Genomic DNA, 27,118 nt, shown 5'->3' on the forward strand with positions numbered 1-27,118 from the left:
TCAGGGACTAGACACTAACTCAAGGGTTAGGACTCCCTAGGATTTCCAACTTTTAACATTCTACGACTCCATGACTGACAGGAGTGGAACTTGAAAGTCGATACCCCTGCAATCAGCGTGAGCACTTATATCGACGTTTTATACCTCTGTTTATTCATTCACCTCTTATTCACTCTCTACAGTAAACGTTCAAGGATCTGCACAGCAGAACTCTCCAGACTCCCCGGAGGGCACAGAGGCCGCTCACTGCGTCCGCTCGGCCACAGGAGCCCGCCATTTCCAGCTACAGGGCCTAGGGGGACTCTCAAAAACTTAATCTGCGGGTAGCAGCACTGAGCGGACTCCGCGTGCACAGCCACAATAGGACGGAGGGAAGACGCGAGGCCACAGCCGCCGCTTCCCCGCCCCTTCCCCGCCGGACACACGTCCCGGAAGCGCTCCGGGAAGGCGCGGGCGCTTCCGGGTGCCACCGCTCGTCCCCTCGGCCACGCCGCGTCCCGCCCGTCGCCTCGCAGCCCCGGAGCCCCCGCCGCCCCGAGCCCCTCCGCCCCCTCCTCGCCTCTCTCCGCGCCGGGCGATGCCGCCGCGGGGCTCCCGGGGGCCGCTGCCGCCCTTGCTGCTGGTGTGGGCGCTGGCGGCCTGCGCGGCGCGGGCCTCCGAGATCACGTTCGAGCTGCCCGACAACGCCAAGCAGTGCTTCTACGAGGAGATCGCTCAGGGCACCAAGTGCACCCTCGAGTTTCAGGTACCCCGGCGGGAGGAGCCGCCCCGGCCGTGGCGCCGCGCTGGGCCGCGGCCCCGAGCCCTAAGCTTCCTTCCTGTAGGGAGTATTTGGGAGCAGCGCCCGGTGAGGGAGTAGCGGCTGGATCCAGTGAGAGGTTTCCGGCTTGACAAAGGAAAACTCTGCTGTGGCGGCTGGGGGGGTTCCGTGTAGTGCAGGGCTGAGTGGGACACAGAGTTGTCCCTGAAAACTGGCAGTGTCCGTAACCTGGTGGCTGCCATGTAGTGCCCCATCTGAGCAGCGCAGAGAATACCTAAAACACACCTGACCAATAGGTCGGTGTGCTGCAGACGTAATTTCCTTGTGGTTTGTGAAGCATCGACAGGATGAGCACAGTACATCTTAAGACCTATTATTTCGTATTTCAGAGTACAATTCAGGTTTGGCTTACATACTAAGCAGTGAAAGGGTGATAGCAGAAGGATGTGATACAGCATCACTGTTTTAGTGACTCTGAGTGTATCAGCAGGGCTGGAACTTTTCATTCTGTCACTTCAGTAGATGAACTCACAGTACAGTAGCAGGATGAGAGAAAACTCATGCCTGTTGACAAAAATCACAGTTGTTTGGGGGCTATTGAAAGGATTGTGTAATTTTTATGAGCTGACTTTTCTTGCTGAAGTCCTGTGCTTTCTAGTTTCTCGGTTCCTGTCCCATCTCAAGTATATTTGGGAAGTGTTGCTGCCACATATCAGTGCTTGTTACTGTGTCCTGTGTGGTCTAGGTCCTGGATATCTTTTTCTCTACCCAAATATTTCTTGCCCCTGACTGTTTCTTCCATACAGTCTTTTCTGTGCACTGCTTTACCCTGCAGTTTTGAAGTGGGTATCACTGGACAGATAAGCACGCTGTTGCCACTTTTATTGGTGATCAGAACAGGATTAGCACTGCTAAAAGAAAAGTCTGGATTTGACCAGCTAATGGCAGCTTGTAGTGCTGTGTGAATGGCCTTTGGCAATATGTCTCAAGGGTCGACAGGAGGCACAAGCAAGTTCTGTGGCAAGAAATCCTAGGGGAACTTTAAAGTTCTTGCCAATCTTTACTACTTCTGTGTAAACCAATATTTTCAGGGTGCCTATACAACTGAATGCAGGTGACTTCCATGAAAAAGCACACCCTTATCAAATTGTAGATCATATTTCAAAAATGAAGAGCTGTGTAATTGCTTGCCATCTGGATACTTGTAAAACTTTGCCTTTGTGGTGGAGATGCTGTTCCTTTTGTTATTTCAGCTGTACCACTAACATAATTACTTTAATAACCTGGTATTTCAGTAAACTGATGAGCATTTAAACAATGCCATGTGGACTTAAGTGCAGATACAGAGATACTAACATATTTCAGTGATTTCTGCACACATGTGAAATAAGTCTTTTCCTCCTTCAACAAGCTTTAGCTTTAAAGTAAAACGTTTGCAACAAGGATAAAGTGTAAAGCAGCTATGGTAAGAGTCATCAGAGTACCAAGTTGTGAATACCTAAATTCCTGATCAGTCTTTCTGGAGAATCCAGGTAGTAATACACTGTAGACGAAAAGTAATCAAAGCCTCAAAACCCCCCTTGAAACAATTGTGAAGTTTTGAGTCAGTTGCAGGCGTTATCAGGATGTGCTGGTTTTTGGAAGAACTCCTGTGTCTAACTTCAGAAGGGAGGCAGCAGGTCCCCCAGAGCTTGCTCTGTTGACAGCAGCCGACCGGAAAACAGATTGAAATTCCTGTTCTACTGGTGAAACACCATTCCTGCAGCCTAATGCAGCTGATATATAGCAGGGCAGTTACACTTTCCTGGCCAAACAGGAAGGAAGTGTCTTGCTGCATGTTAGCAGTCTCAGCTGGATGAATCAATTCCATGGAGGACTTGAGTGTACAGCAAAATGTCGTTACTGTCATGTCTTTGCTGTCCTGTGCAGTGTCATCTACTGTAGCCTTTGCTGTTGTAGTTAGTAATAACAAAGTAACTAAAATTGCTCTCCTAAGGGTTTTAAAATACAGTTGACATTGCAAATGCTGAACCTAAAGCATTTTTAATTATTTTCTGTGTGTCCTTCATAGGAAAATAATTTTGCAGACTTGCTTTGAAAGATTCTCAAATGAATGCATTATATTTTAAAAATGTCAAGTCTGTCAGCACCTGTCAACACTGTCTTTGCAGTTCCATCTGCCAGACCATACTTCTTAGAAGAAATATATAGGTGTTCATATTTTAAAAAAGACAATTTCTTGTTTTTTGTTTCCAGGTGATCACTGGAGGTCATTATGATGTTGACTGTCGGTTGGAAGATCCCGATGGCATTGTACTGTACAAAGAGATGAAGAAACAATATGATAGCTTCACATTTACTGCATCCAGGAATGGAACATACAAGTTCTGCTTCAGCAATGAGTTCTCTACTTTCACACACAAAACTGTGTACTTCGATTTCCAGGTTGGAGAAGATCCACCACTGTTTCCTAGTGAGAATAGAGTAACCGCACTAACCCAGGTAAAATACTGTTGTGTTTGACAAAAGTTGTTAGGTGAAGGCAATTTTTCTTCAAGTAAAGCTGCTTTAGTTATCTACATCACTTTTGAAAATGAGTGAATTGTAGCTTTTCAAATACTCTGAATTGCAACAAATAGGCTTTCTTTATAAAGATAAGATTTGTAGAACACAAAACAGAGCTAAGAAGGAATCACCCAATGTTTAAGAGGAAGTTAGGACAGAAACTTAGGGCCACTGTTGTTTGGGGTTTTGTTCTTTGGGCGGTTTCTGATGGTTTTTTTTATTGTTTTCAGTTTGGTTGGTGGGATTTTTCTGAAGTTTCTAAGGGAACGTCCTTTTAATGACGCAGTATTGTGTCTCTTGACATGTGGATTTCACAAAATAGATATTGGTGGAAAAGGGTTTAAAACATTTCCAAGCTCTGGAGAAATTCTCAGATTTATTTCTATATTTAAAACAGTAGAGTTTTTTTAGCAGGAGGACTCATGTAACTACTGTTTTTAAACTGGGGTAGGAAATTCTAGCAAAATAAATCAATAAAGTCAGTATTTATTTGGCTTCTAGATATTTGGGCTTTTTAAGTCTAAAATGTATCAGAGCATTATTGTTATTGTATTTTCAAGATTTTATAGTTTTGTACTACCTGTACACAATCTGAATACCTTAAAACTTTCTGTGTATCATTTCATTAATTGCTGCAGTGCTTTTATTTTGTGTTCAAATTCTTGATACTGTATCTCCTAGTTTCTTTTTTTTTTTTTTTTTTTTTTTTTTTTTTTGCTTCTTTGGAAGGAGGTTCTTTTTGTAGTTCTGGTCAGGCTTGTGGCATGACCAAATTTGGGCAGCCTTTTGTGTAATGCTTTTTGCTTGTTTTAAAATGAAAAATCATTAAATTGGCCAAGTTGGTAAGTATTTTTGTATGAGTAAGGTATTGAGTGTTCAGGAGCACTGAAGGATCACAATTGTCCCTTCTCTAATCATTTTTTGTATACATGACTAAGAGAATGGTCACTTGACAACAGAATAGACATTACAACTTGAGTGAGAATTAATCAATGAAGAATGTCATATTTGTGAAAACTGAAGCATGTAATATATGCTCTGTGTATCTTAATATTATAAACAACTGCTTGCTTTCCTGTAGAATTAACAGCTGGAGAATCAGTGACATGTCAGAAATATTTCTGAGTGTCATTTTGAATCCAAGTATGAATTTGGAATTTGTTCATTAATTCTCAGAGCTCATTTCTTTTTACTAGTTCTGTGGTTTTATCTGCTTCTGTATTTACCAGCATCACATTTTTGTGTGTAAAGTTTCATCAGTATAAGTTACATTTTACTGTATTTACACTATTTTTATCCGACATTGTTCTGAGTTAATTCTTAGCTTGCAAAATTACATGACTCCTCATTTTAAATATCAAAGCACAAAATGACTAGAAGGGTTCTTAATTCTGTGTTGTGTATTTGTTTCTCCAGATGGAGTCTGCATGCGTTTCAATTCATGAAGCTTTGAAGTCTGTCATCGACTATCAGACTCACTTCCGTTTGAGGGAAGCGCAGGGCCGCAGTAGAGCAGAGGATTTAAACACAAGAGTGGCCTACTGGTCAATAGGGGAAGCAATCATCCTTCTTGTTGTTAGTATCGGGCAGGTATTTCTTCTTAAAAGCTTCTTCTCGGATAAAAGAACCACGACAACGCGTGTTGGATCGTAACCACTAGCAGCAATGGTTCAGGTGTGTTACTCATTAGGATTAGTGGTTCTCCAATTTAACTGTAGGTACAGAGGTCTGAATATATGCAACATTCATCTCTTAAAAATCACAAAACAGACCCAAAAAGTTATGAAAGGGACACGTCATTTGTAATATTTTTAAGGGTCCTTTGGAACTTAAATATTTTAATTCCTTTATTAAAATATATGGCAGTGTGTAGTTCTCTCTTTATTTCTACTGATAGTGATCGAAACCAAGTTTTATTTTTACCACTACAATTAGTCATCTGCAGTGTAACACTTTAAAATAACACAACAGTCTAGTGTCTAATACAGGAGATTATATATATGAAAATCTCATTTCATTTTAATTTTCAGGCTGAATATCTTGGATTATGAAAAAGAAAATGTGATTAACTGTAGTGCACTGTTTTGATTTGCTGTTATAAAAAAATGGAATCATACCCATTGCTTTTTTGTAAAATCGTTGAAAGCTTGGCACTACATTGTGGTACACATTCTTTATCGGCCTGGAAAATCTTCAGAATTTGCTGAATTTTATACTTCATTATGATTGCTTAAACATACATTCTTCTGTATTAAAATAAATACATTTTCTCTTTTGCAATGTTTGTTTTTCTGAAGAAATTGTAAGCTGAGACTACTCAGGAAATCCACTTCTGCATACAAAAAAAAAAAAAAAATCCAAATTTCCAAATTTATGTAAAAAATGTGCAGTAGAATAGAGAGTCTTTTAACTTTGTCATTGAAACTTTGCAGTACTCATGCTGCTGCTGCTTTTTGGATTTAAGACCAGAAGTAGCTTGGTTTGTTAAGCAGCACAGCACCAGCACTGGATGAGGTTATATTATGTGTTAGGCACGTACAAAGCTTTTTGCTAAATTGTTTTCCTACTAAGAGGGCAATTTGATGTTGATACTGCATTGCACAAGTGCTGTAAATATTTCTCTGTGTGGTGCACTGAGACATGACAGCCTTGTGCATCTAATTGCCACTCTGTTTTGTTAGTGGTCAGGAAATGTTTTAAATATTTCAGGTTATCTTTTTGGTAGTTATTAGACTTACATTGTTTTCACTGCTCATGTCTTCAGTAGCTTATGTACTGTAAAATTTTCTTTTATTTGGTTGTGGAAGGTAGTAAATGTATGTACATGCCCATTGTTTGAAGTGTGCTGGTCATAGTAAGGCTAAACTCCTTCAGGTGGCTCTGGGGAAAAAAAAAAGTAGGCTGACAAATTCTTTAATACACACAAAATAAACTAAAGTGAAAATTTTGTCATGTATTACTAGCTAAATCAAAAGATGCTTCTTACACAAGTTCTTGGCAAGCAGAGAAAGAGTACTACACTCTTATTAATTGCCTATAGTATTTCTAGCAAAAATTTGAAATTACTTGTTCCGGTGACACTTGAGCAGTCTAAGGATGATCTAAAATGACTTGATTTTAAACTCATGTCATGGTTGAAAAAATTAAACTGCCCCTGCTCTGTTGTGAACTGATTGACTGCTCTTTGGAGCCTGAAGGAAAACATCAGACAGCTCAAAGACTGTTTAGAAGGTCATGGAGGTATTAAATGTCCTTAAGTAAAATTCAGGATGTAAAGTTTTGCTGTGCTGTACTGAATTTTGAATACTGCAGTCTCATTGTGAGTTGCAGGTTCCCCACTAATACGAGAAAACAAGTCTGCTTTTGTCTTGTGATACAAATGTGTGCCTGCACACAACATTCTTGATTGTACCTCTATGCTTTCTTCTTGTGCTTCAGCAGCTGATGTCTAGTACTTTTTGTGCTGCATTGCACACAGTAGTAAAGCAAGTGGTACACTTCAGGTGCAAGTGTCAAATGAAAACATTATTTACTTTTGCTAGTGTTCATTATTTCTGGAGTTTGAATATTAGTTATGTAGCTTTAATCACAACAAAGGCATTTGGTTGAATGCTTGAATTGTGTTGGGTTTTTTTTCTACTGAGTTGTTCTGTGTGCTGGCAAAAGTGGTAAATAGTGCTATAAAACTGATGGTGATCAGCTATTGCATACATGTGTCTTTATTCTTTCATAATATTTGAATGTGTGAAGTGGACTGTTCCATTCAATGTTACTCCCACAGCAGAGGTTTAGTGGATTTGACTTTTCCATTAAAGTTAGGTGTCTGAACCAGTGCTCTGGCATCCTGCTGCATAATATGCAGCAACAGCTTAAAAATGCCTTCATTTTTGTGTTGTTAAAAACATGGCACAAACACACGTTTAAACGTAGCTGTATATAGTTTTTAACTGACTGAATAGGATATAATAAAACACACATGCTAACACGCAGTGGGTGAAGAAGTACATTGTGACCTTTGGTTAAAGCTGCACCTTTTTAATATATGAGCAGTTTGGTTAATGGTGTGATACGCAAGAAAACACCCTGCGTTAAAGGGGATATTACTGTGTTTTTAATTGCTAAATGCTCTGGGTTTTAGCTATGCGTTGGATGTTTTATGTTTACAAGACTTCTTTTTGTGTCCTGAAATGTCAGTTCTTTAGTTTGAGGGCGTGGGGGGGGGGAAATTTAGTTTGAATAAGACAAAAAGCAGACCCTGTGAATATTGTATGGGAAAATAAAAAATTAATATATGAATGTAGTCCAATTGTTTTGTTTACATGTGGGATTGGGGAACATTATTCTTCAAAACAATCTTTGAATCATAATTTGAATAGTCAGCTTGTGTTTTAATGTACTACAGTTAATCTACCTCCTGACACTTGATCATTAGTTCAGCCATACTTAGCAAGGTAGTGTGATTACTGGCTCTTTGCTCAGGACATCTTTAATGCAGGCAGTCACAGTTATAAATCTCTTCATGTTGGAGTAGAATTCAAAGTATTTAATTGCAGATGCCAGGAATTATTTGGGACCTACTGCATGCTTTCACATTAGTTCTGTAGACAGAGGGAGCTGGAAAGGTGCCTTCAATTAGTGTTGTCCAATTACAAAATACGAACTTCAGATAAATAGTGACTGAATGTGTGATTTAAGGTACTTTATATTGTGTTGCATAGATTTAAAGAACGGATATGGTAGGCATTATTGTTTTGTGTGTACACCTTCCAGAATTACTCTTCTTGCTAAGTCAGTTGGTAGATATAAAAAAAAGTTAAAGACTATTCATACAGCAGTTGGACTAAGAAAAGCTTTTGTCTAGAAGTATGGGTAAATACTTCTTTCAGTGATGTGTTACTATTATGGCCAAGTAGTTGTCTGTGGCTTTCTAAAGTGCATGGCACCCAGGATTTTGAAGTAACTTTAGTTGTGGTCTGAAGTGCTTTTCTGTTGAAAGGAGATAATCGTACTGAAAAAAAAAAATTAGACAAAGTGAAAAGATGAGTCAGTGGATCAAGTGACATGCATGATGATGATGAAGGCTTTTATTAAGAAGGGAGGGGAAATTTGTTCTGGACCCCCACAAATGTAAACAATCCCTGAACTACCAGGCTACCAGAGGGCACAAGTGCAGCAGCAGTACCACAACCACCATGAAACCAAAAGTTTAACACAGGCCCTAAATAAGATGGATGAAAAGTCTTTCACATTCTTCCCTTGACTTTCAGAATCAAGTCCCAGAAAAGCAAGCTTATGCTATGTGCACACTGAGGCTGGGACTGATTCCTATCAAGTTAAGTGTTGTGAGACATGCAGGAAAGTGGTGACTCAGCTTAGCTTAGTAAAAACTCCTGACAGTAACAACTCTCAAAAGATTCATTATTTGCATTAAAAAGTCCCTGTTGCACTCCACAGAGCAAGATGTTATGTAAATGTAAGGTGGTTTTACTTTTCAACATTTCTAAGCAGATTGATTTGACTCATGCCTTCTCCCCACCTGCTGACAGGAACCAGCGTACACATGTGAGTATCCTGGTCAGCAGAAAAAAATCCTGACAGGAACACCAGGTTTCTTAATTTCACTGTTGATCATTGTGTGTTCGGTTATCAGTAGAGGCCATTGAACAGAGCTTCCTTTTTTTCATGATTTGAATGTCATTGTGAGACATTGTCAAATTCAGAATACAGCACATAAGAGGCGGTACTGCAGGATGCCATCCCTTCAACAGCCTGCATTGTTCAGGTGCACATTCCATAGCTGAATGTATTTTTTGTTGTGCTTCCACAAGGATGCAGTGACCTCCTGCAGGCATGTGTGACTGTGCATAGTCCCTTATCAGCTGCATATTTTAGAGGCCTTCACTTGATTAAGAGGAGTATTCCTGGCTTTAGCAAGAACCTTTTTGTTAGGGATGGTTTCTATGCATATCTTGGACATTCTTCCCTAAATTAATGTACAGGGATTTTTCTGACACCAAGGCTGGTAGATTAATTCAGACTTTACTGTAAATGAGTATTCTTTATAAATCACCAAAAAAGAAAGTACATTGATATATTTGATATGCAGGATATGAAAAACCAAAGAGAAGCATTTTCTTCCTGGGAAAAAATCAAACGGGAAAAAAAGAGGATGGGAAGGATAACACATATAAGAGACAAGAGCTTTTTTGGCACAGCACTGGCTTTTGCTCTGGTGTTTGGAGAACACAAAACTAGATGTCAATAAAGTAACTTGACAGGGAGAGAAAGAGGGGGTAAGAAGGGAAAAAATGAGGAGTTAGGGAGTAATAAAAGGATGAAAAAAGGGGAGAGGACTGATGGGACACCATGTGCTGGGTTTGTGAGGCTTAAGGAGTGCCTAGCTTGCTCCCTATGGTCAGGAGGTGCTCCTTCTCCAGGGGTGCTGGTGGCCTTTGGTGGCTGTGGCCCCCAGTACAGGTTTGCAGCACAGTCTGCAAATAGCAGCCAAAAATCACACCAGAATCAACTCTTCTAATGCATATTGGCACACACATAATGAGGAATTCAATGAAAATTACTCTGGGGAAACTCAGAAGAAACATGTGTCAGAGGGTGGGTGAAAGTTGGAAGAGGAGGCAGCTGCTACATGGAGGGAATGTGAAGAATGGAGAATGGTAACAACCAGGAAGTGCTGCTACCTGTGAAATCCTCTGCCTTGCCTAAAACCAGCCTTTAATGCACTGATACAAACCCACAGTGACTCTGGATTTCTGTGTCAGTGATTGTCCTGAACTACTGACTCAAGATAGTCAGCTGCCCACCCATTCTGCATGTCCCTTTCACTCACAGAGATGCCTAAGACATTAAAGACTGCACCACCACACCACACTTGCCCTTCTCTGGAACAAAAGCTATCAGAATCCAAAAATTCACAGAGCAGAAAATGAGTCCATATTTCATGACTTGCACAAATCCTTAAGTCAATCCCCTAGAGAGTTACACTTCATTAAGTGGAATTGTGGAGCAAATGGAATTTTTACCCTCCTGCAAGTCTTACCTTAGAAAGAAATTGCTTGAATTTCAAAATGCAATTTACATTTTAAAAAAGTTGGAAAATAATGCTTTTAGGCAAAGTATGTGGCAGTTTTGGTCTAAATATTGCAGTTTAATTTCAATTATAGACTGTTACTGTTTACAATATCTTGGAACACAGCACATGACAAGATATCTAAAATATTTCTTTGCTCCAGTTTATAATACTGTCCTGCCAGAATACTCAAAACAAAAAGCTTCCTTTTACTTTTTCCTCCAAAACTCCAAGAATTAAAAGTTGAGCTACTGGCAGCCAAGACTCCTGCATGCAGTGCAGTCAACAGCAGAGGAGAACACTTCTGGGTGTCCTGGGAATCTGTATCACTCTGTAGGGTTGGGCTCAGGACATCTGTTTCTTTTCCATAATATTTTCTCATGACCTTGAGTGGAAGCAGGACTGCTATAAACTTGGATTGCTTCTGAGCACTTGACTGGAAGCAGTAATTTTACTGAAGCGTATATTTGGAAGTACACAGAATGCATAGCAATAAAGAAATAGGATGGATGGCACATGTATGCAAGTGTAAATGAATACACTTCATGAATGCCAAGACAAAACATTGCTGCCTACCTTCAGCTCATCTCTGTAGGACTGAACTTTTTTACCATAAATCCTGACAATAGCGCATGGTAAAAAAATCCAATTAAGTACAAAAATTAAATAGAAATATTGAACTCTCGGTAGTCATAGAGAGTTCAATAAAATTCCTTATGGGGAAGGATGACTGATTTAGGGCAGGGAGTGCTAATAGGTGCACTGGTAACTCATCTTCTTTACTAATGCATAAAGAAAACCAGTGTCTGTTTTTATGTAGCTCTGAATTTGAGTTCCACATGTGTTCTCTTGCCCTTTCCCCTCAGAATAAGTGCTCACCCAAGCAATGAAGTTGGCTTGGGTGCTTCAAAACTACAGTGCCCTTGCTGTGGTTTTGCCCGCCCTGTGGCTGGGCTGCAAGACTTCTGCTGTGAGATTACTGCACTACATTTGGGACCCAAATGAAAGATGATGTGTTTCCATGTCAGTAGCCTAAAGAGAAAGAATTCAGTGTCATTCTAGAAAGTGGAGAAGGAGAGTGAACAGGTCAGTCTGGCAGTTTTGTGTAGAGTGGCTGGGCAGATGGAGAATACAGGTAAGTGTGGGCAGTGTAGAGGCTGCAAGGCCAGATCTTTCCCAGACCCAGGAAGAAGTAAAAGACAGTAACTGAGCAGCACTGGGAACCACAAACAGGGAAAGTGCTGTGGCCATTTGCACCAGGTAAGGTGTGGAGCTGAAGGGGTAGGACAACAAATTATCTGAATTGGCAGAACTACAGAAGTTCAGTCAACACAAGATTTTCCCAGATGGCACACTCAGGCATTCAAGAAGGCAGAGATGCCCCAAAGGTCAGCATTGCAGGAGCTGGCATTACTTCACAAGAGACAGTTTCCTATCAGTGGCTATGGGACAAGAATCTGCTGCTTGTGCGGAGAGGATATTTGTTTTCTCAGCTGGAGAGCTCTCTCCAAATGGCAGCAGCTGAGAGAAATGCAGACACCTTCAGTAGCAGTCTTCTAAAACTTATACTCTCCTCAGGCCATCTGAGTTTCCTAGGCAAGAGAGCAAGGATTGCAGGGCACCTTGGAGGAGCAAAGAGCATAAAGAACAGCAAGGCGTAACTTGATGCTGTGAGAAAATTCTGTTACTAGACCTGGGTTCCTGTTCTTGGAAATTTAATGAGAGCCAGCTGCTGGGCACACAGGCAGCAGGCTTTGTGCAACATCATGATGCAAGGCTCCAGGGCCACAGATTAGTATTTTGGTCCATCTTTGTTCCATTGATGCAGGTCAATGGAAGAGGACAAGTTTCAGCTGTCAGACAGGTAGCTGAGGATGAGGTCATTGCACTCTATGCAACACTGTCAATTGCATGCATGAAGGAATAGACAGAAATTGTAATTCTAAGAGTCTTAGTGCCCAAATGAGATACAGAGAAAAGGACTTAGGTCCATGGAGCACTAGGAAGCCTTCTGGGAGAGGAGGAGTCTGAACAAGAGGAAAAGGATACACTTTGTTCTAAATGAAGTGAGGGTTTTGGCCCTAAAAATTCAAAGGCTCCTAGACTAATATTTAAAGTAGAAGCTGGGAGAAAGCAAACAGGCACAGAAGAGCATGTAGTGTAGACTGATGTGATATTAAAAAGTGGATACATCTAGGGTTCAATGCCTCTTGGGAAATACCAGAAAGGAAATTAAAATAAAAATTGCAGTAAGTAAGGACACCAAGTTAGACTGCTAATGCCAGTTCATTTTCAAGTGCAAAATTAAATGTTGGTGTCAGGGCAAAACTGGCACATCCTTGCATGGAGCCTGGAGAAAGGAGTTAGGGATGCTGAAATGGTTACCTTCAAAGAACAGTGGCCATCTCAACAGCTGGGATACGGAGGATCAATGGGATTCAGTGTTACCTTGCTGATAGTTTCATGGCAAGGAAGGAGTCTGTGCCCTCCCTCCCCTCTGCAAAGCTCTGGGCAATGCCCTCCTATGGCCCCCAGCAGAATCCTCCCCATATCCCCTGAGCGCTCTTCTGCTCCTACAGGAGCGCTGCCTGGGCCTTCAAGGCCATTCCCCTTGGCACACCTCCTCTGAAGCCTGTTGGTGCCCGTGCCCAGCAGGCCAGGAGCCGGTGGAGGGCGGTGCTGCAGCGGAGCGGAGCGGGGAGGCGCGGCTGCCGGCCCGGCCCTTCCCATGAGGGCGGTGGCGGCGGCCATTGGCCAGGGCCGGTTCCGACATGGCGGCCAGCGCGGTGTCCAACCCGTCCCAGCTCCTGCCGCTCGGTAACGATGGGGGATTCCCGGAGGCCCAGTCGAGGCCTGGGCCGGGGTGCCTCTCGGCGGGTCGGGGCAGCTGCACGGCCCTCTGGGGGGCCGAGCTGCGCCGGCGCCTGGCGGGAAGCGGGCGGGCGGGAGTGCCTGGCGTCAGGCGGCGGGGCCCGCGCGCGGCCCGGGAGGAGGTCGGGGTCTGGGGCCAGCGGAAAAGGGGGGTGTGAGTGGGGGATTGTTGTGGGGGTGTTGGGGTCTGGGGGATGAGGCGTGGGGCTGTGGGAGGGTCAGAGAAGGCCGATGGGAGTGGGGATGGGTGTAAGGATGTTGGGGGGTGGGGGGTGCTGGTTTATATGGGAGAGTGTGTAAGGTTGTGTGGAATGTGCCTCTGTTTGTGTAAATAAACCCAAAAAAACCCGTAAGGCGCGAAACCATTCCCTTGTAGAACGTATGCTTCTCTGTGTATCTACAGAACTTGTGGACAAGTGCATTGGTTCACGTATTCACATTGTGATGAAGAGTGACAAAGAAATTGTTGGGACTCTTCTAGGATTTGATGACTTTGTCAGTATCCTTTGATGGACTGCCTTTAAGGCTGTCTGCTTTATGCTCTGGCCTAAGTAATTTATAGCTCTTGAGAGTTTTGGGTTCACTGAATTGAACTTCTTTATATGGATCAGTTGTATTCTGATATTTTCAACTTTCAGGTAAAATCACATTTTGGCATAAAATGAAAAGAGCATTAAATAGTCTAGTTTTAAAATCTGGGTGTTATTTTCCTTGAAACTGGATTTTTAGATATGGTGCTGGAAGATGTTACGGAATTGTAAGTATGTTTTCTTCCTCTTGTTGCTATTTAATTTGGTTCACTGAGACAAAGTACTGTGTAAGATCTGCAAAAAAAAAAAAGTTTTTACATTTATGGAATACTTACCAGTTGAGTAGTTTAACATTGGACTTAAAACTATAGAAAGTGATCTGTTCAGGACAGCCGTGTCATAGAGTAGCTATTGCATGGTTTTTACTTATATAGGGATCCTATTTGTAGTCTCAGTTTTGCATGGGTTGTGTGGGAAACTTTCCAGTAGTTAATTTGTTTTTACACTTCTTTAAGACCTAGGCTAAGATTCAACAAGGTAGCAAACTTAAATATTTTGACTTTGTCATAACATGTTGATCTATCATATTCAAGAAATTGTCAAGCTTTAGAAGGTGAATACACATCTCCATGTACTGAGTAGAAGAGACCTTTACAGTTAGCTTTCTGTACCTAGGTGCTCCATTTATCAAGATCATGCTGCCGTGTAGCTGATTTATTTGTTCCAGCAATGGTCACCTTAATGCAGAGATTTCTGTCCATTCTGTGGTCAAATCTTCAGCTGCTGTTACCTGGTTCTGTGTTCTTACTTACTGTTTCTAACACTCCTTCAGTGAGATCACACCTGAGGGCAGAAGAATCACAAAGCTGGACCAGATTCTGCTCAATGGAAATAACATAACTATGGTGAGTTGTCAGAAGCTGCATGTGTTTACTTTCTGTGCCTGTAATTCGATTGGTGATTGTATTCAACTCTTGTAAGCCGAGCTTTCCTGACAGTTGTGCTACATCAGGAAGTTTCAAGTAGCTTGTCTGCATAGCTGGCCACAAAGCTTGGACTTCCAATACAAGTCTATTCCTAATTTTGTGGGAAGAGGAAGGCTGACGTGGAAAGATTTGAGTCTTGGCTCTGTATGAATGAGAAATAGTCTCCATTGTGGTGTTTTACCGATCTTGCACCTCTGCATTGTGTGTCGGAGCAGTTGCCATCCTGTGTTAATTTCTAAGCCTTTTTTCTGCTTTGGTTATTGTTCTGTATGTTGAAAGGACAGCATACGTTCTGACTCCTTGTATGGGGTGAAATTCCTACCATCCAGTTAAACTCGGGGTGTGTTGCCCTTGATGAAGAGCTGGGTGAATTTTCAGCAAGACATGGATACGTTTCTGCATTAGATCTTGTGTGTCTTTTTGGGATGTATCTTCTCATCAGGAAGTCCATAATTTAGACTTATTCTTATTTAGAACCCAAAACCAGTGAAGCTCTTTCTCTTTAGAAGTGCTCAGCTGATAATGAAAAAGATATCAGTAAAAGTAGCGGTTAATACTTTTTTTTCCCCTCGTGTTTTTCCTGTTGTATTTCTTTTTCTGTTCTTCAGTTCTTTGCTTTCTTCACAAGGAGGTGCTATGCAGATTTACTCTCTGCTGCCTTTTTGGTTTGTGCGTCTCTGAAAATAACTGACTTCATGAAGTTGGGAGAGTCTGAAAGCAACTTTTGTGGTCTAGCGTGAAGTCTCCATGTCCTAAAATGTTTGTTGTAAGAGCTGTCATATATGGGTTTGTAAAGCTTTACTCTATGGCACTAATGCAAAAATGTCTTACTCTTTTATAGCTGGTTCCTGGAGGAGAAGGACCTGAAGTATGAAGACATAAAGTCTTCAGTATGTATAAAGTACATATGTACTTTATATGTATATGCAAAATCTAAATAGAGATTTTGGGGTAGGAATGTTTTGTTCATTTACTTTGCTTACACACTTGACATTGTACAAAAGACAACTCTAGGAAAAGTGCTGGTGGTAATGTTGATTTTGTAAGTACTGACTTTCTTGTAAAGACACCTGAACCTCTTCTGAATAAAAGGCTTTTTCCTTATTGGTTACCGTGTTCTGTTAAGTGACTGCACATATTTGATAATTTTATAACTATTTGATGGAGTAGAAAAGTGACAGTTGTGTTTCGGTTGCCATCATTCTTAATTTTTTTCTACATCTGTTGCATTTGTTTCTGGTCCAAGTCTATATAATACACAAGTCATGAGCCAGGACGTTGCTGTGTTCTGGCATGCATGCAGGTACTGAGCTGGATGTTTTGTTTGAAGTCTGTCACTGGATGCCATGTGGCAGAGTTCTGTAGAGTTCTGAAAGCCCTAAAGCCCACGTGCATCTGTTTGATGCTCAGCAGCCTGTGGTTCTGCTGGCCTTGAGGTTCAGCTCTTGTGGACTGTTTTGTCGACAAATATCTTTCCTTACAGCAGAGGCCCTGCATTGGCATTTGGCAAGTGAGAACAGACAGACCTGACCTTTTTCATGTTCCGGGGCTAAAAATCCCCAAGGCTGGTGTTAAAACTTCTCACTAGTGTCATTGGTGACTCTGCTTTCACCACTCGATGATGCTGCGTGTACTCAAATTGGGAGGTGCCTGCAGCTGCTTGCATAGTTTGGAACACTCATTTTAGAGTAAACTGGACTCTTGTGTCTCCATCTGTTCTCATGTGATATAAAAGTTTGACAGATATTGCAAGCTCCTATTTTAGGATATCTTCTATAAGTAATTGTTGTTTTGTTATGAGGCCATGCTCTCAGTGCAGCTTATGCTTCCATAGTACACCTCTCAGCTGGCTTCTCTATGTAAATGTAGAGAGGAGAGAAGGGGAATCACAGGTGCCTGCTGTCACTGTGGACAAGGTGGTTGCAGCATGGGCTCATGAGGACAGGATGTGCTTTTCCTTCCCATCACCAGAAGAAAGAAGAGTTGAAGAAAGGGGCTCAAGAGCAAGATTCTGCAAGGAAGCTGCTGTATTACATCTCTCTGCCTTGCTTAATCTGACAGAAAAACTGCCTTCTGCTAGCTGGGTGTGATCCCACAAAGCAGTGAGAACCTCTTGCTGTAGTCTGTTAAAAGGGAGAGGGAATCCCTCCACCCTCGCAGGGAGAGTGTCACTTCCGGCTCACATGTTCTGAATAAGTAATCGGTGTTTGTTGTGTCCTGACAATCTATACCATTGCTCCCTGAATGCATTGCTTTTTTTCCTTTCTGTCTCCATTTCTTCCTCCAGCTTTTTTTAATACATGCATTTAAAAAAAGATACATTTTTTTAAAATTTAAATTTGATTGAAGCATCATCTGCGGGTTTTTGCCTCAGACACTTTCCTAGAAATAAGTTGAGTCTTTTCACAAGAAATGAGAACACTTCGAAGATTTCTAGTCAGGTCAGAACTACTGTGTTGGGCTATTGTTGAATAAAATTTTGGTTTTGTTCTAGTTGTCCAGTTTGTATGCACTTGATTTCTACTTCACTCAGTGTTTTAAAAACAGTCACACTTCTGAGAGAAGAAGAGTGGATCTTGACTCAAAAGCAGCTTTTACTTTGACGGCACAAACATCTTGTTCTCTCAGGAGTTTGTTGCCTTGAAAAATCCCAAACAACTTGATACTGCCTCAGTTTTTGCTTGATTGGCTGTGTTTTGTTCTACTTGCTCCAGAAGGAGCGCTTAGACTTTCAGGGAGACGTTTAATTCCTGAGTCAGGTCTGCAGAGATCTGTTTTGTGCATGCAAAACACTGTTAGTCCTTTCTAAGATGAAACATTTTTCCATCATCAGCTGAGAATACAAAGTATTCTAGGTGTGTCTGGTTTGCTTTGCATTCTTTTTCCTGTAGCCTGTTGCTTTGGAAGTGCAGGTAATAAGCTTGTCCAGTCAATAAGTTGTGCTGGTTTTTGTTCTTCCTCCCCTAGAATTCCAAGTGCTTAATTATGCTGCACTGTCTTCTTGTGGACACTGTTCTTCTCCAGAATATTATTCAGGGTGCCACCGCATGTAGGTAATTTAAAATAATAATCTTAGACTTTAAAAGATTGAAAACTGAATGGGGCTTTAAGTTTAGGGCAAGGTAATTGTCAGGTTAAATAACTTTGCAGTTATGACATGCACAGCAGTAATTCTCTTCAGATTTATTTGTGTTGCTTTCTGTTTTCTTTAGGATAGCATGGGTTGCAGTGATCATTAGTTCTACTGCCTGGCTATCTGTCTTAATATGGAGAATGTTCCTTTCTGCCTACTATTTCAGTATACTTGCTGATTCTGTTTTGGGTATAATATCCTCGCTGAAATTATTACAATGACTCCTGTCTGTCCCAGGTCACTGGTAATTCTTAACACAGTCAGTGCTTCCAAAGCTTATCACTGATTTAGCAGTCTCATCAGTAATGTGTCATTTTGGAGGTATAACAATATTTTGGTCAATTGAACTACAGTCAGACACAATGTAAGCAGAGAACACTAGAATATTTATTCCAGTTTCAATTCCAATGAATCTGACCTCGAGGGAGTTGATACAAGGAGTCAGCAAATATTTTCAGGAGCTTGCTTTGACATTTTCAAACTACCATAATGAACAAGAATCAAAATTCAACTTTGTTTTGACAGATGCTGCATTAATGCTGGGCCACACTTCTGCTTTCTGCTAAAAGAGAGAATGGATTTGAATTAATCATTTATCCAGAGATTCTGCAGAGTTGATGTCATTTTCATGAAGACACTATGGTTGGTTAATTAAACTGTTAGAAACAAAATCAGGAATTCAAAGACTGTGCCATTTTATTTCAGATGTCCTTGCTTATATTTGTACAATATATTGCAGAACTCTCCATTTCTGCAAAACCTAATGTATCTTTCATGGCTTTTTTCGATAAACTTTTATAAGATCACATTCTCTTGAAGCCTTCTAGAAGCTCAAAATAAGCATTACAAATGAAGTATTTGTTATTTTCCTAGGAAAACAGTTGCAAGAAAACACAAAAATATACCTCTTTAATCCATTATGAGGATATACTTCAAGCAGATTGAATACAATCTTCATACATCATTACTTAATACATTTTGTTAGCTGTTTTCTTTATAATGTATTTAATCAAAATTTTAAAATACATTTTAATATGGCAAAGTACTAGAGTTTTAATCCAATTAAGGGTTCTCAAAACCCAGAATAACATTTTTAAATCTAATTCAAACCTATAAACATTATTTAGTATTTGGTTGGTGGTTGGTTGGTTTTCTGTGCTTCTTTTAATGGATCCTCATATTTTGTTTTCAGTTCTGATTAAAAAGAGTGGCCTTCAGCCGCCATTAACTGCAAAGTGATTTGGCAAGTCCTGCTGTCACCTGCATTCCCCTGGCATTCCATCTGGTGAAGAACTTGATGTGGCAGCAGCCCCTGCACAGCAAGAGGAAAACACAGGTTATCAGGATTTATAAATAAGCAGTTAAAATGTTTTTCCATTCAGTAAGCACTGGTATATTGTCATGATTTAGGAATGTTAGTCAGTTCAGTGCCCCACTGAGGCTCTCCCAAACTGTGCACAGTTTTTGATCATGCCAGAGGCTGATGCACCGTAAGGAATATGATACCTACTCAATACTATGCTTTGGCCCAGAGGTCTATGAGACTACTTTTGAAATTAATCCCATTGTCTGACTCAGCTCTTTCTGGGGTTCCATGTCACCACAGGCCTTGCTTTTCAAGACCCAAGATGGTGTTTGGGCATAGAGTACATCTGCAGCCATCCTGTAGTGGATTCCACCCTTGTCTGCACATAGCGCTTGCTTTCACAGTTTTGTGGGAGTGCAGTCTGACTAGCCAGGCCTCCCCATATTTGTACTTTGGGCATTGTACCCCATACCACAGAGGCTTTACTCAGCCTGCTTGATTGCAGTGCATGTTTCACAGCTAATAATAAGGATAATCTGGGAAATATTGTCCTTGGTTAAGTCCACCCCTCAGTCCCGAGCCCATCTGTATTGTTGCATCTCTTCTCTGATGACCTGAAGTATCGTGGGCCCAATGAGCCACAAGAAATTCACCCTTATGTTGCTAGTCCACATATACCTGAGACACTGTAATCTTGGCAACGCAATCCACCTGTCCATTGTTGTGATGTTCTTCAGTAGCCCAGCTCACAAGTGCGTGTGCATCTACGTGATGTGCTTTTACAGCCAACTTTTCTCTCCAAGCAGTGATGTCTTGTCAATCTTCAGCAGCCCAGACGGGTTAACCTCTTTTCTACTAATTTATGTTTTTCTATTGATCCAGCCACCCCTACAGAGCATTTGCTTCTGTTCATTGGTCAGTGTAGAGGTAGGGCTCTGGCCATTTCTTTTGTTGAGTGATATCTAAAGCCATCTGGATGGCTTTCCGGCGTGCAAATTGACTTGATCCACCTTGTCCTGTCATGCAGTACTCCATGTAGCAGTTAACTATTTTTTATTTATCCCCAAGGTACAGCAGGAACTGTCAGTGATGAAGCCATTTTCCTTTTTCTGGTAGCTGACTATATGGTGGGGCCTCCTCAATACGTCACCCTTTCGTCCTCCTCTGTTGATGATAGTCCAAAATGTTTGGCTTCCTTGATTTCCAAGATCCCTGGGTGATTGGTATTTCCTACTGAGCTTGCTGGGTGGTCATCACAACTCACTTAATCCTTGTAGCATCAGTGCCATGATGTGTGTCAGGGACATTCTCTTTGAACATCCAGCCTAGCACTGGCATTCAGGGTGCCAGAAGGAGCTGTGCTTTGGTGCCAGTTACTTCCAAAGCACCTTAAAACCCTTCATAAGCTGCCAGGATCTCTTTTTCAGGTGGGGTATAACAGGCCTTAGCTCTCTTATATCTCTGTGTCTGGAACCTCACTGGTCGTCCTGAAGTCTCCCTAGGGAATTTTTGCCAGAGACTCCAGGAAAGACCATTCTCCCTATCTGCAGTGTACAGCAATTTTTTCACATGTGCTCCTATCCAGACTGGCCCAAATGTTACTGCATGAAGAATCTCCTGTTTAGATAATTCAAAAGCCTGTTATTGTTTAGGACCCCTCTTTAAATTATTCTTCTTCCATGTCACATAATATTGAGAGGGCTTACAATCTGACTGTAATCTGTAATATGCATCCTCCAGAAACCTGCTAGGAAAACCTGTGCTTGCTTTCTGCTGGTTGGTGGGTACATAGCTGCTTGTTTGTTTACCACATCCATTGGAATCTGATGACATCCTTCTTTCCATTTTACTTCTAAAAGCTGGATTTCCTGGTCAGATTCCTTGAGTTTGCTTTGCTTTATGGCAAAACTGGCCTTCAGGAGGATCTGGATTTGCTTCTCCCCTTTCTCAAACACTTCCTTTGCTGTGTTGCCCCATACGATATCACTGATGTACTACAAGAGTTCTGGAGCCTCCCCCTTTTTTAGTGCAGCCTGGATCAGCCTATGGCAAATAGTCGGGCTGTGTTTCCACCCAGGGAGCAACAGTCCGTTGTCACTTTTCACTCTCCACTGGGCTTACACATTGGCCACATAGGACTAGTAAAGGGTCAGTGAATTTTGCTGACCACTCCCTGGTGTTGTATTGCACTAAATAGTTTATTTAGTTGTTGCACTGGTGGCGGGTTCCCCCTCCCTCATCAGATGGTTTCCCCCTCACACATCCCCCCTGCACACCTGGTCTGTCTCACAGGTGCTTCGCCCCTCCCCAGTGGTATCCCATTGGCTCCGGTTCTCTCTCCCCCGCCCCTCACCCCCTAGGGTATAAAACCTCCTGTGTGAAAGCTCCAAGCCCTCTTTTTTACCTGGGTGACCCATCACCTGTGTCCTGCCCCAAGCCAATAAACAGGATACTTGCACCCACGTGGAGAAGAGCGCCTCTCTTCTTTTACCTTTGTCTATGTGGATCCGTGTGGGCTAGAGTCTTATGCTAGCCGGATTTGGACTCATATAAGGCCCAGGAAAAACACGGATTGCCGCACCCTGGCTCTCCAGCTCTCAGATCATCTCCTGGAAAGGGGCCACGGAGTCCTGGTTGGTGTGATATTGCCAACACTGCACTGTTGTAGTAGCCATCAGTTCCTGTTGTTCTTCAACCCTCAGCAGTCCCACAGCAAAAGGTCGTCTGAGAGACCAGGCAAGATCATCCTTGAGAGAATACCTTTCCCTGACACTTGACACAAACTGTCTCCAGTGGCTTAAGAGTTTCTGTGCTCTTCTCAATCCTCTTGTCAATGACCATATTTCAGGACAGAGATCCCAGCTGCTTCGCTTCACTGCCATGCAATTTCATATCACAGGCAATTACATTCTAGAATTAAAGCAGCCAGGTCACCAGGGGCTCTCCTGACTAGTGGTTGAAATCTATTTGTATATCTCACAGCTCACCTGAGGACTGGGATCAGGTGATTATCTCTGGCCCTGCCTCTTTCTCCTGTTCTGAGGGCTTTGCTTCCTCTTCATCCCTCATGCAGTGAATTGATTACATGTTGGATTTCTTTTTCTGTATGGGGTTGACTGCTATGGGTTGCTCCTCTGGTTCAGCAGCAGTTTGGGTGGCCATGGTGCCTGTTGGTCTGCTTTCTTTCTCCACCTCTAGGAATGATGATGTCTACTGTTGAGCAGTGTCCGGTAAACAGTAGCCAGGACAGAACACTGTAACTTACACAGCTGTGTAAGTTTGTCCCTCTCTGGAGCTACTACAGCATTTTTCTATGACATATGTCATCACTTTATCAGATTGTTAAAGTGATGTAGTTTTTCACAGGTGAACTGCTAAACCCTTGCAGAAGTCCTCCCAACACTGGCTCGTGTCCTCCTACGTTCCATGCCACTCATTACTATCCCACTTCAGGGCAGATCTCTTAATAAACTCTCTAGAAATCTTTATTGGCTCTAAATATGGTGTGCACTGCACTGAGGAGACCTAGCAGACCTAGCAATGAGAATATATTTTCCTTAACACCTGAAGGGAATTCAGAATTCTTAAAAGCTGTTGTAATAGGCATGAAAGGGTAAAAGGAGGCGAAAGGTTGGGGAAAATCATCCTCCTCTTTCCCCCCATAGACTGGATACTTTTAATAATGGACTCCCAAGGGTAACACCTTAGTTAATGTGGGAGAGCAACACTGAATACACATCCCAAATGACCCTTGATATTATCATGTTATGAGCTGATATCAGAGAATGCAACAGAGCAATCCTGATCCCTCTCCATGCTTCGAAAAAGAGAAACGCAATGGGAACACAGTATGTATATGGAAACGTATTTAGTTTCTATTGGCCAGATTTTGGTACTGGGGGGATACAGGGATGGCTTCTGTGAGGGGCTGCTGGAACCTTCCTCGCTTTATGGCAGAGCCAATGCCAGCTAGGTTCAGGACAGTTGTGTCACTAGGCAAGGCTCAGTCAATCAGAAATTGCGGTAATGCCTCTGCAACAACATATTCAAGACGAAGGAAAAAAAAAATGGTTTTGCAAAGATGCAACTGTGGCCAGAGAAGAGCAGAAGAATATTTGAGAGGAACAACTCTGCAGACACCAAGGTAAGTAGGGAAGGATGTGGTGAATTGTGATCCACCTGCAGTCTGTGGAGGAGAGCCACGCTCAGGAGAATGCCAAGAAGAGGCTGTGAATTCATGGGAGGCCTGTGCTGAATCAGGCTCCTAGAACAGACCTGCACACCTGTGGAGAGAGGACCCCACACTGGAGCAGATTTCCTGGTAGGACTTGTGACCCTTTGGAGGACCCATGTTGGATCAGCCTGTTCTTGAAGCACACGGTGGAAGAGTAATCCCTGTTGCAGCAGTTTGTGAAGAACTGTTGCCGATGGAATAGACTCACATTGGAGGAGTTCATGGAAAGCTGTCTCCAGCAGGAGGGACCTTATGCTGTAGCAGGAGAAGGATGCATCTCCCTGAGCAGCAGCAGAAACACACAATGAACTGACTGTCCATTCCCTGTCTCCCTGTGATGCTGAAGAGGAGGAGGTAGAGCTGGGAAGGGGGAAGAGGTGGGGGAAAGGTGTTTTTGTTTTATTTCTTGTAATCCTTCTCTGATTTTGTTAGTAATAAATTCAATTAATATCCCTAATTCTAGCTGGTTTTGCCTGTGACAGTATTTGGTGAGTGATCTCTCTTGGTCCTCAGCTCATGAACCCTTTGTTATATTTTCTCTCTCCCGTCTAGCTGCAGAGGGGATGATAGAGAGGCTTTGGTGGATGTCTGGCATCCAGTCAGGGTCAGCCCACCATGGGGTTAGGTAGCACACCCACATGAATAGAACAAGCAGCATTGTTACCAGTGGCTCAGTACATAATACAACTAATGCTTAGGAGCAAATTGTTTCCAGCTCACACTGGCCAGATCTATTATTTCAACCCTTCAGTCCCTACACTGGAAGACACATAAGGCTTTTGTGGTTTATGAATGATACTCTCTACTGCAGTGCCCCCACTGAAACTTTACCAAACTACACACTGTTCTCTCTTGCTCCGCCATGCTGCTGCAGCATGCTGGAGAGGAGTATTGGAGGCCTTTGGTTAAGATAAGAACAACTTAGTTGAAAGAGCAATGAGATACAAAACCAAATGGTAACAGCAACAATACTAATGTCAGTGGGTATAAGAAAAGAAACAATTCACATGGAAAAAAACCCCAGATAATAAACAATATTAGACAGCTCCCTTTGCCACATTTTCTTGACCAGAAGAACCCCTCTCCAGAAGAGAGTCACTTTTCTCTGCTCCTGGCAGTGATGTGAGGTGGTATGGAATAACCTAGCCATGCTTCCTCCTGGATACTGCAAAAGATTAACCCTGTCCTAGTCAAAATGAGGACATATATACTGACTTCAGTATTTAATGCCTAGTGATGAAAAAAAAAGCCTCTTTCCCCCAGTTTTGGCAGAGTTGCCCCTTAAAGCTCTGACTGACCAGCCACACAGACCATGAGCCCAGCCAGGGGACACCAGAGCTTATTCCTGACCCACCAGCAAGTCAGCTATTCTCTTTCTTTCCTTTGGGAGTCGGCGCAGATAGGACCTTGTCCCACCACTGAATCTGCACCTCCTCTGGCAACCAAGTAGGAACGGCAGTTCCCTTGCAATGGCTGAAGCTATAAAATCTTACTGTGATTTCAGTCATTCTTCATGTACTCAGTGAACTCTTAGACGCATGCGTGAACAAGACATGGAAAAAATGATCCTTTTAACACTCTTGGCAGACAGTACACTAGAACATTTCCTGCAGCAAGATGTGGCAGTTTCAGAAAATTGAGACATTTTATTGATTGTCTCCCTTACACTATTGAAGTAAACCCCCAATCCTAAGTGGAAATGGCACACAGGCAATGCTACAGGAAATGTATCTAACTTGACAAAAAATGAGAAGTTATTAAAACCCATACTTTGTTTGCTGCTTAGAAAATTTTATTTCCTGTATAAAATAGTTCTGCCTTAACAGAATTAACTAGATTGATTACCTTGTTAATGTTTCTCCCCTTACATCATCATTGGGATCTGGTCTGGACCTTCTAAAGGTCATAAAATAACTGTATCCAGTGTTTTCAGAAACACAGCAAAAACACTCTAACAGCAGTAATCTCCCTAAAGATTACCCAACTCTTGTTAAAATCTTAGTAAGATGACATGCAAGTTAGCTCTCTAAAAGTAGGTCTTAGTCCCCAGCACTTACTTTCCAGCTCTTTTTTTTTCTTTAAACGCTTTGTCCGGTCGATGGCAGCCAACTCAGCTTTCAGCAACCGGTAGCGTTTCCGGATTTCCTGCATTTTTGCTTGGAGAACTGTTATGCGCTCGGTGCTACTCAAATTTTGCAAGTCAGCTGCAAGTTAAACAACTTCTGTTAATTATTGCATTGCAGGAGTTCCCAAGCCTCCTGAGGCTTCAATGAAGGGGGAGTTACTCAAATCTTAGTGATGTGCTTTAAGGTAGCAGACAACAAAGCTGAGAAACAGCAACTGCTGTTTATTATCACTATCTTGACTGACACAAACACACTGAAAGTTCTTCTTACAAGAAATACTAAACAAGTCCTGGTCATTATGGCAAAATGGAAGGGGAAGATTTAAAAATTAATAATCTTAGAGGCTGAACAAGAAACAGAGAACAAGGTGAAAAACAATAAGGAAAACTACCAGCATATGTGGCAAAATTAAGCAAACTGGGGATGGAGTGATTTTAGAAGTAAAAAATCCTCAAAACCAGAAAATTCCTAAAGCCTTCTTATAGTATATCACAAGACCACTAGAGGCATGTTTCAAAGAAGATACTTACACACTTGAAAACTCCATTTGCAACCTTTGGGCAAATGATAATCATGTTCTTTTAGATCAGACTCCCTCTCTCCACTTTGCCCACATTTTCCTGTGGGAAGGTAGATGGTTACAAAACAAAGCAACTTTTCCACCCAACCCAAAGCTTACCAGGAGCTGTCTCACTCTAACATGACAGAATCCATCCTGGTGTAGCAGTTTGGCACACAGCTCTCTGCATCACGGGTGCCCAGGTACAGGACCACAAACCAGGTCTTTAATTTTGTAATTAAAGGGGGCCCCTTTAATTTTGGCATGCTGGGAAAGGGAAACCTTGCCCTGGAAATACCGGCCAGTTAGTTGTTGGGCACGTAGACTCAGATCTGTTCTGTGGATTTATGGGAACCAAAGTCCTACAGACCGAGAAGGTAGATAAAAGTAGGAGACTGTGGCTCCACAATCCATCCCAAAAAACCGGCAGGTATTTAACTGAATGTATGTGTGCGTGAACATAAGGAGGTAGGGTAGGGACACACTTCCTGGAAGGAGATTCTTGAATACGATCCAGCTGCTCAAGGTTCGTATAGCCATAGTCCACTCTACTCTCCAACTGGATCACAACAGCAGTGCACTTATTGCTTTAGTATCACAGCCATAAATAAATTGCCTGCATCAGAAAATAAGGCAAAGAGGCACTGTAATGTGTTCATGTAGGTGCCAAAATTATCCACATGTTTCTACTTATGGAGCTATATAGTCTTTAAAAGACTTTGCAAGACTGATTATTACATCCTAGCTCCTATTCACCTTTTTAATATTCATTTCAAACAAATGACATGGTACTTTCATACATTTTATTTCACACTGAGCTGCTGTACTTACTACTTTTATTCTTCTTTTTGATGTTCACAGATGTTTTGAGGCTTGTTTTCTGCTTTTTGGAGGAGCTGTCTCTTCCCTGAGCATTTTGAAGGTTTTTTTGGCCTCCAAACACTATAAAGGAGGAAAAAGA

The 27,118-nt window shown here is 42.0% G+C and overlaps 2 protein-coding genes and 2 long non-coding RNA genes across 4 annotated transcripts; 3 read left to right on the forward strand and 1 right to left on the reverse strand.

The window, feature by feature from the left end:
* Window positions 1–488: 488 nt before the first annotated feature.
* On the forward strand, window positions 489–7,625 carry TMED7 (transmembrane p24 trafficking protein 7). Its single transcript, XM_030237359.2, has 3 exons — window positions 489–745; window positions 3,017–3,262; window positions 4,742–7,625. The coding sequence occupies exons 1-3, from the start codon at window positions 578–580 to the stop codon at window positions 4,976–4,978; spliced, it is 651 nt and encodes a 216-aa protein (XP_030093219.1). The 5' UTR covers window positions 489–577; the 3' UTR covers window positions 4,979–7,625.
* A 5,488-nt stretch (window positions 7,626–13,113) lies between these two features.
* LSM5 (LSM5 homolog, U6 small nuclear RNA and mRNA degradation associated) lies at window positions 13,114–15,903 on the forward strand. Its single transcript, XM_030237461.2, has 5 exons — window positions 13,114–13,229; window positions 13,687–13,782; window positions 14,013–14,040; window positions 14,646–14,718; window positions 15,641–15,903. The coding sequence occupies exons 1-5, from the start codon at window positions 13,184–13,186 to the stop codon at window positions 15,671–15,673; spliced, it is 276 nt and encodes a 91-aa protein (XP_030093321.2). The 5' UTR covers window positions 13,114–13,183; the 3' UTR covers window positions 15,674–15,903.
* A 2,394-nt stretch (window positions 15,904–18,297) lies between these two features.
* LOC108962981 (uncharacterized) lies at window positions 18,298–26,362 on the reverse strand. Its single transcript, XR_001991723.2, has 4 exons — window positions 26,278–26,362; window positions 25,530–25,676; window positions 19,193–19,244; window positions 18,298–18,491 (listed from the first exon to the last, which is right to left on the reverse strand). It is a non-coding gene; the product is annotated as an uncharacterized LOC108962981 (long non-coding RNA).
* On the forward strand, window positions 18,476–22,724 carry LOC127061063 (uncharacterized). Its single transcript, XR_007780490.1, has 2 exons — window positions 18,476–18,574; window positions 19,125–22,724. It is a non-coding gene; the product is annotated as an uncharacterized LOC127061063 (long non-coding RNA).
* Window positions 26,363–27,118: the final 756 nt, after the last annotated feature.

This window comes from Serinus canaria, chromosome Z (genome assembly GCF_022539315.1).
Source record: "Serinus canaria isolate serCan28SL12 chromosome Z, serCan2020, whole genome shotgun sequence".
In the NCBI taxonomy this organism is placed as follows: domain Eukaryota; kingdom Metazoa; phylum Chordata; class Aves; order Passeriformes; family Fringillidae; genus Serinus; species Serinus canaria.

Bases quoted from the DNA above. Each gene is read 5' to 3' on its own strand.
- TMED7 (XM_030237359.2), top strand. From the start codon at position 578: ATGCCGCCGCGGGGCTCCCGGGGGCCGCTGCCGCCCTTGCTGCTGGTG. The intron at 746-3,016 runs GTACCCCGGCGG...TTTTGTTTCCAG, and splicing joins AGTGCACCCTCGAGTTTCAG to GTGATCACTGGAGGTCATTA. The intron at 3,263-4,741 runs GTAAAATACTGT...TTGTTTCTCCAG, and splicing joins GAGTAACCGCACTAACCCAG to ATGGAGTCTGCATGCGTTTC.
- LSM5 (XM_030237461.2), top strand. From the start codon at position 13,184: ATGGCGGCCAGCGCGGTGTCCAACCCGTCCCAGCTCCTGCCGCTCG. The intron at 13,230-13,686 runs GTAACGATGGGG...GTGTATCTACAG, and splicing joins GTCCCAGCTCCTGCCGCTCG to AACTTGTGGACAAGTGCATT. The intron at 14,719-15,640 runs GTGAGTTGTCAG...ACTCTTTTATAG, and splicing joins ATGGAAATAACATAACTATG to CTGGTTCCTGGAGGAGAAGG.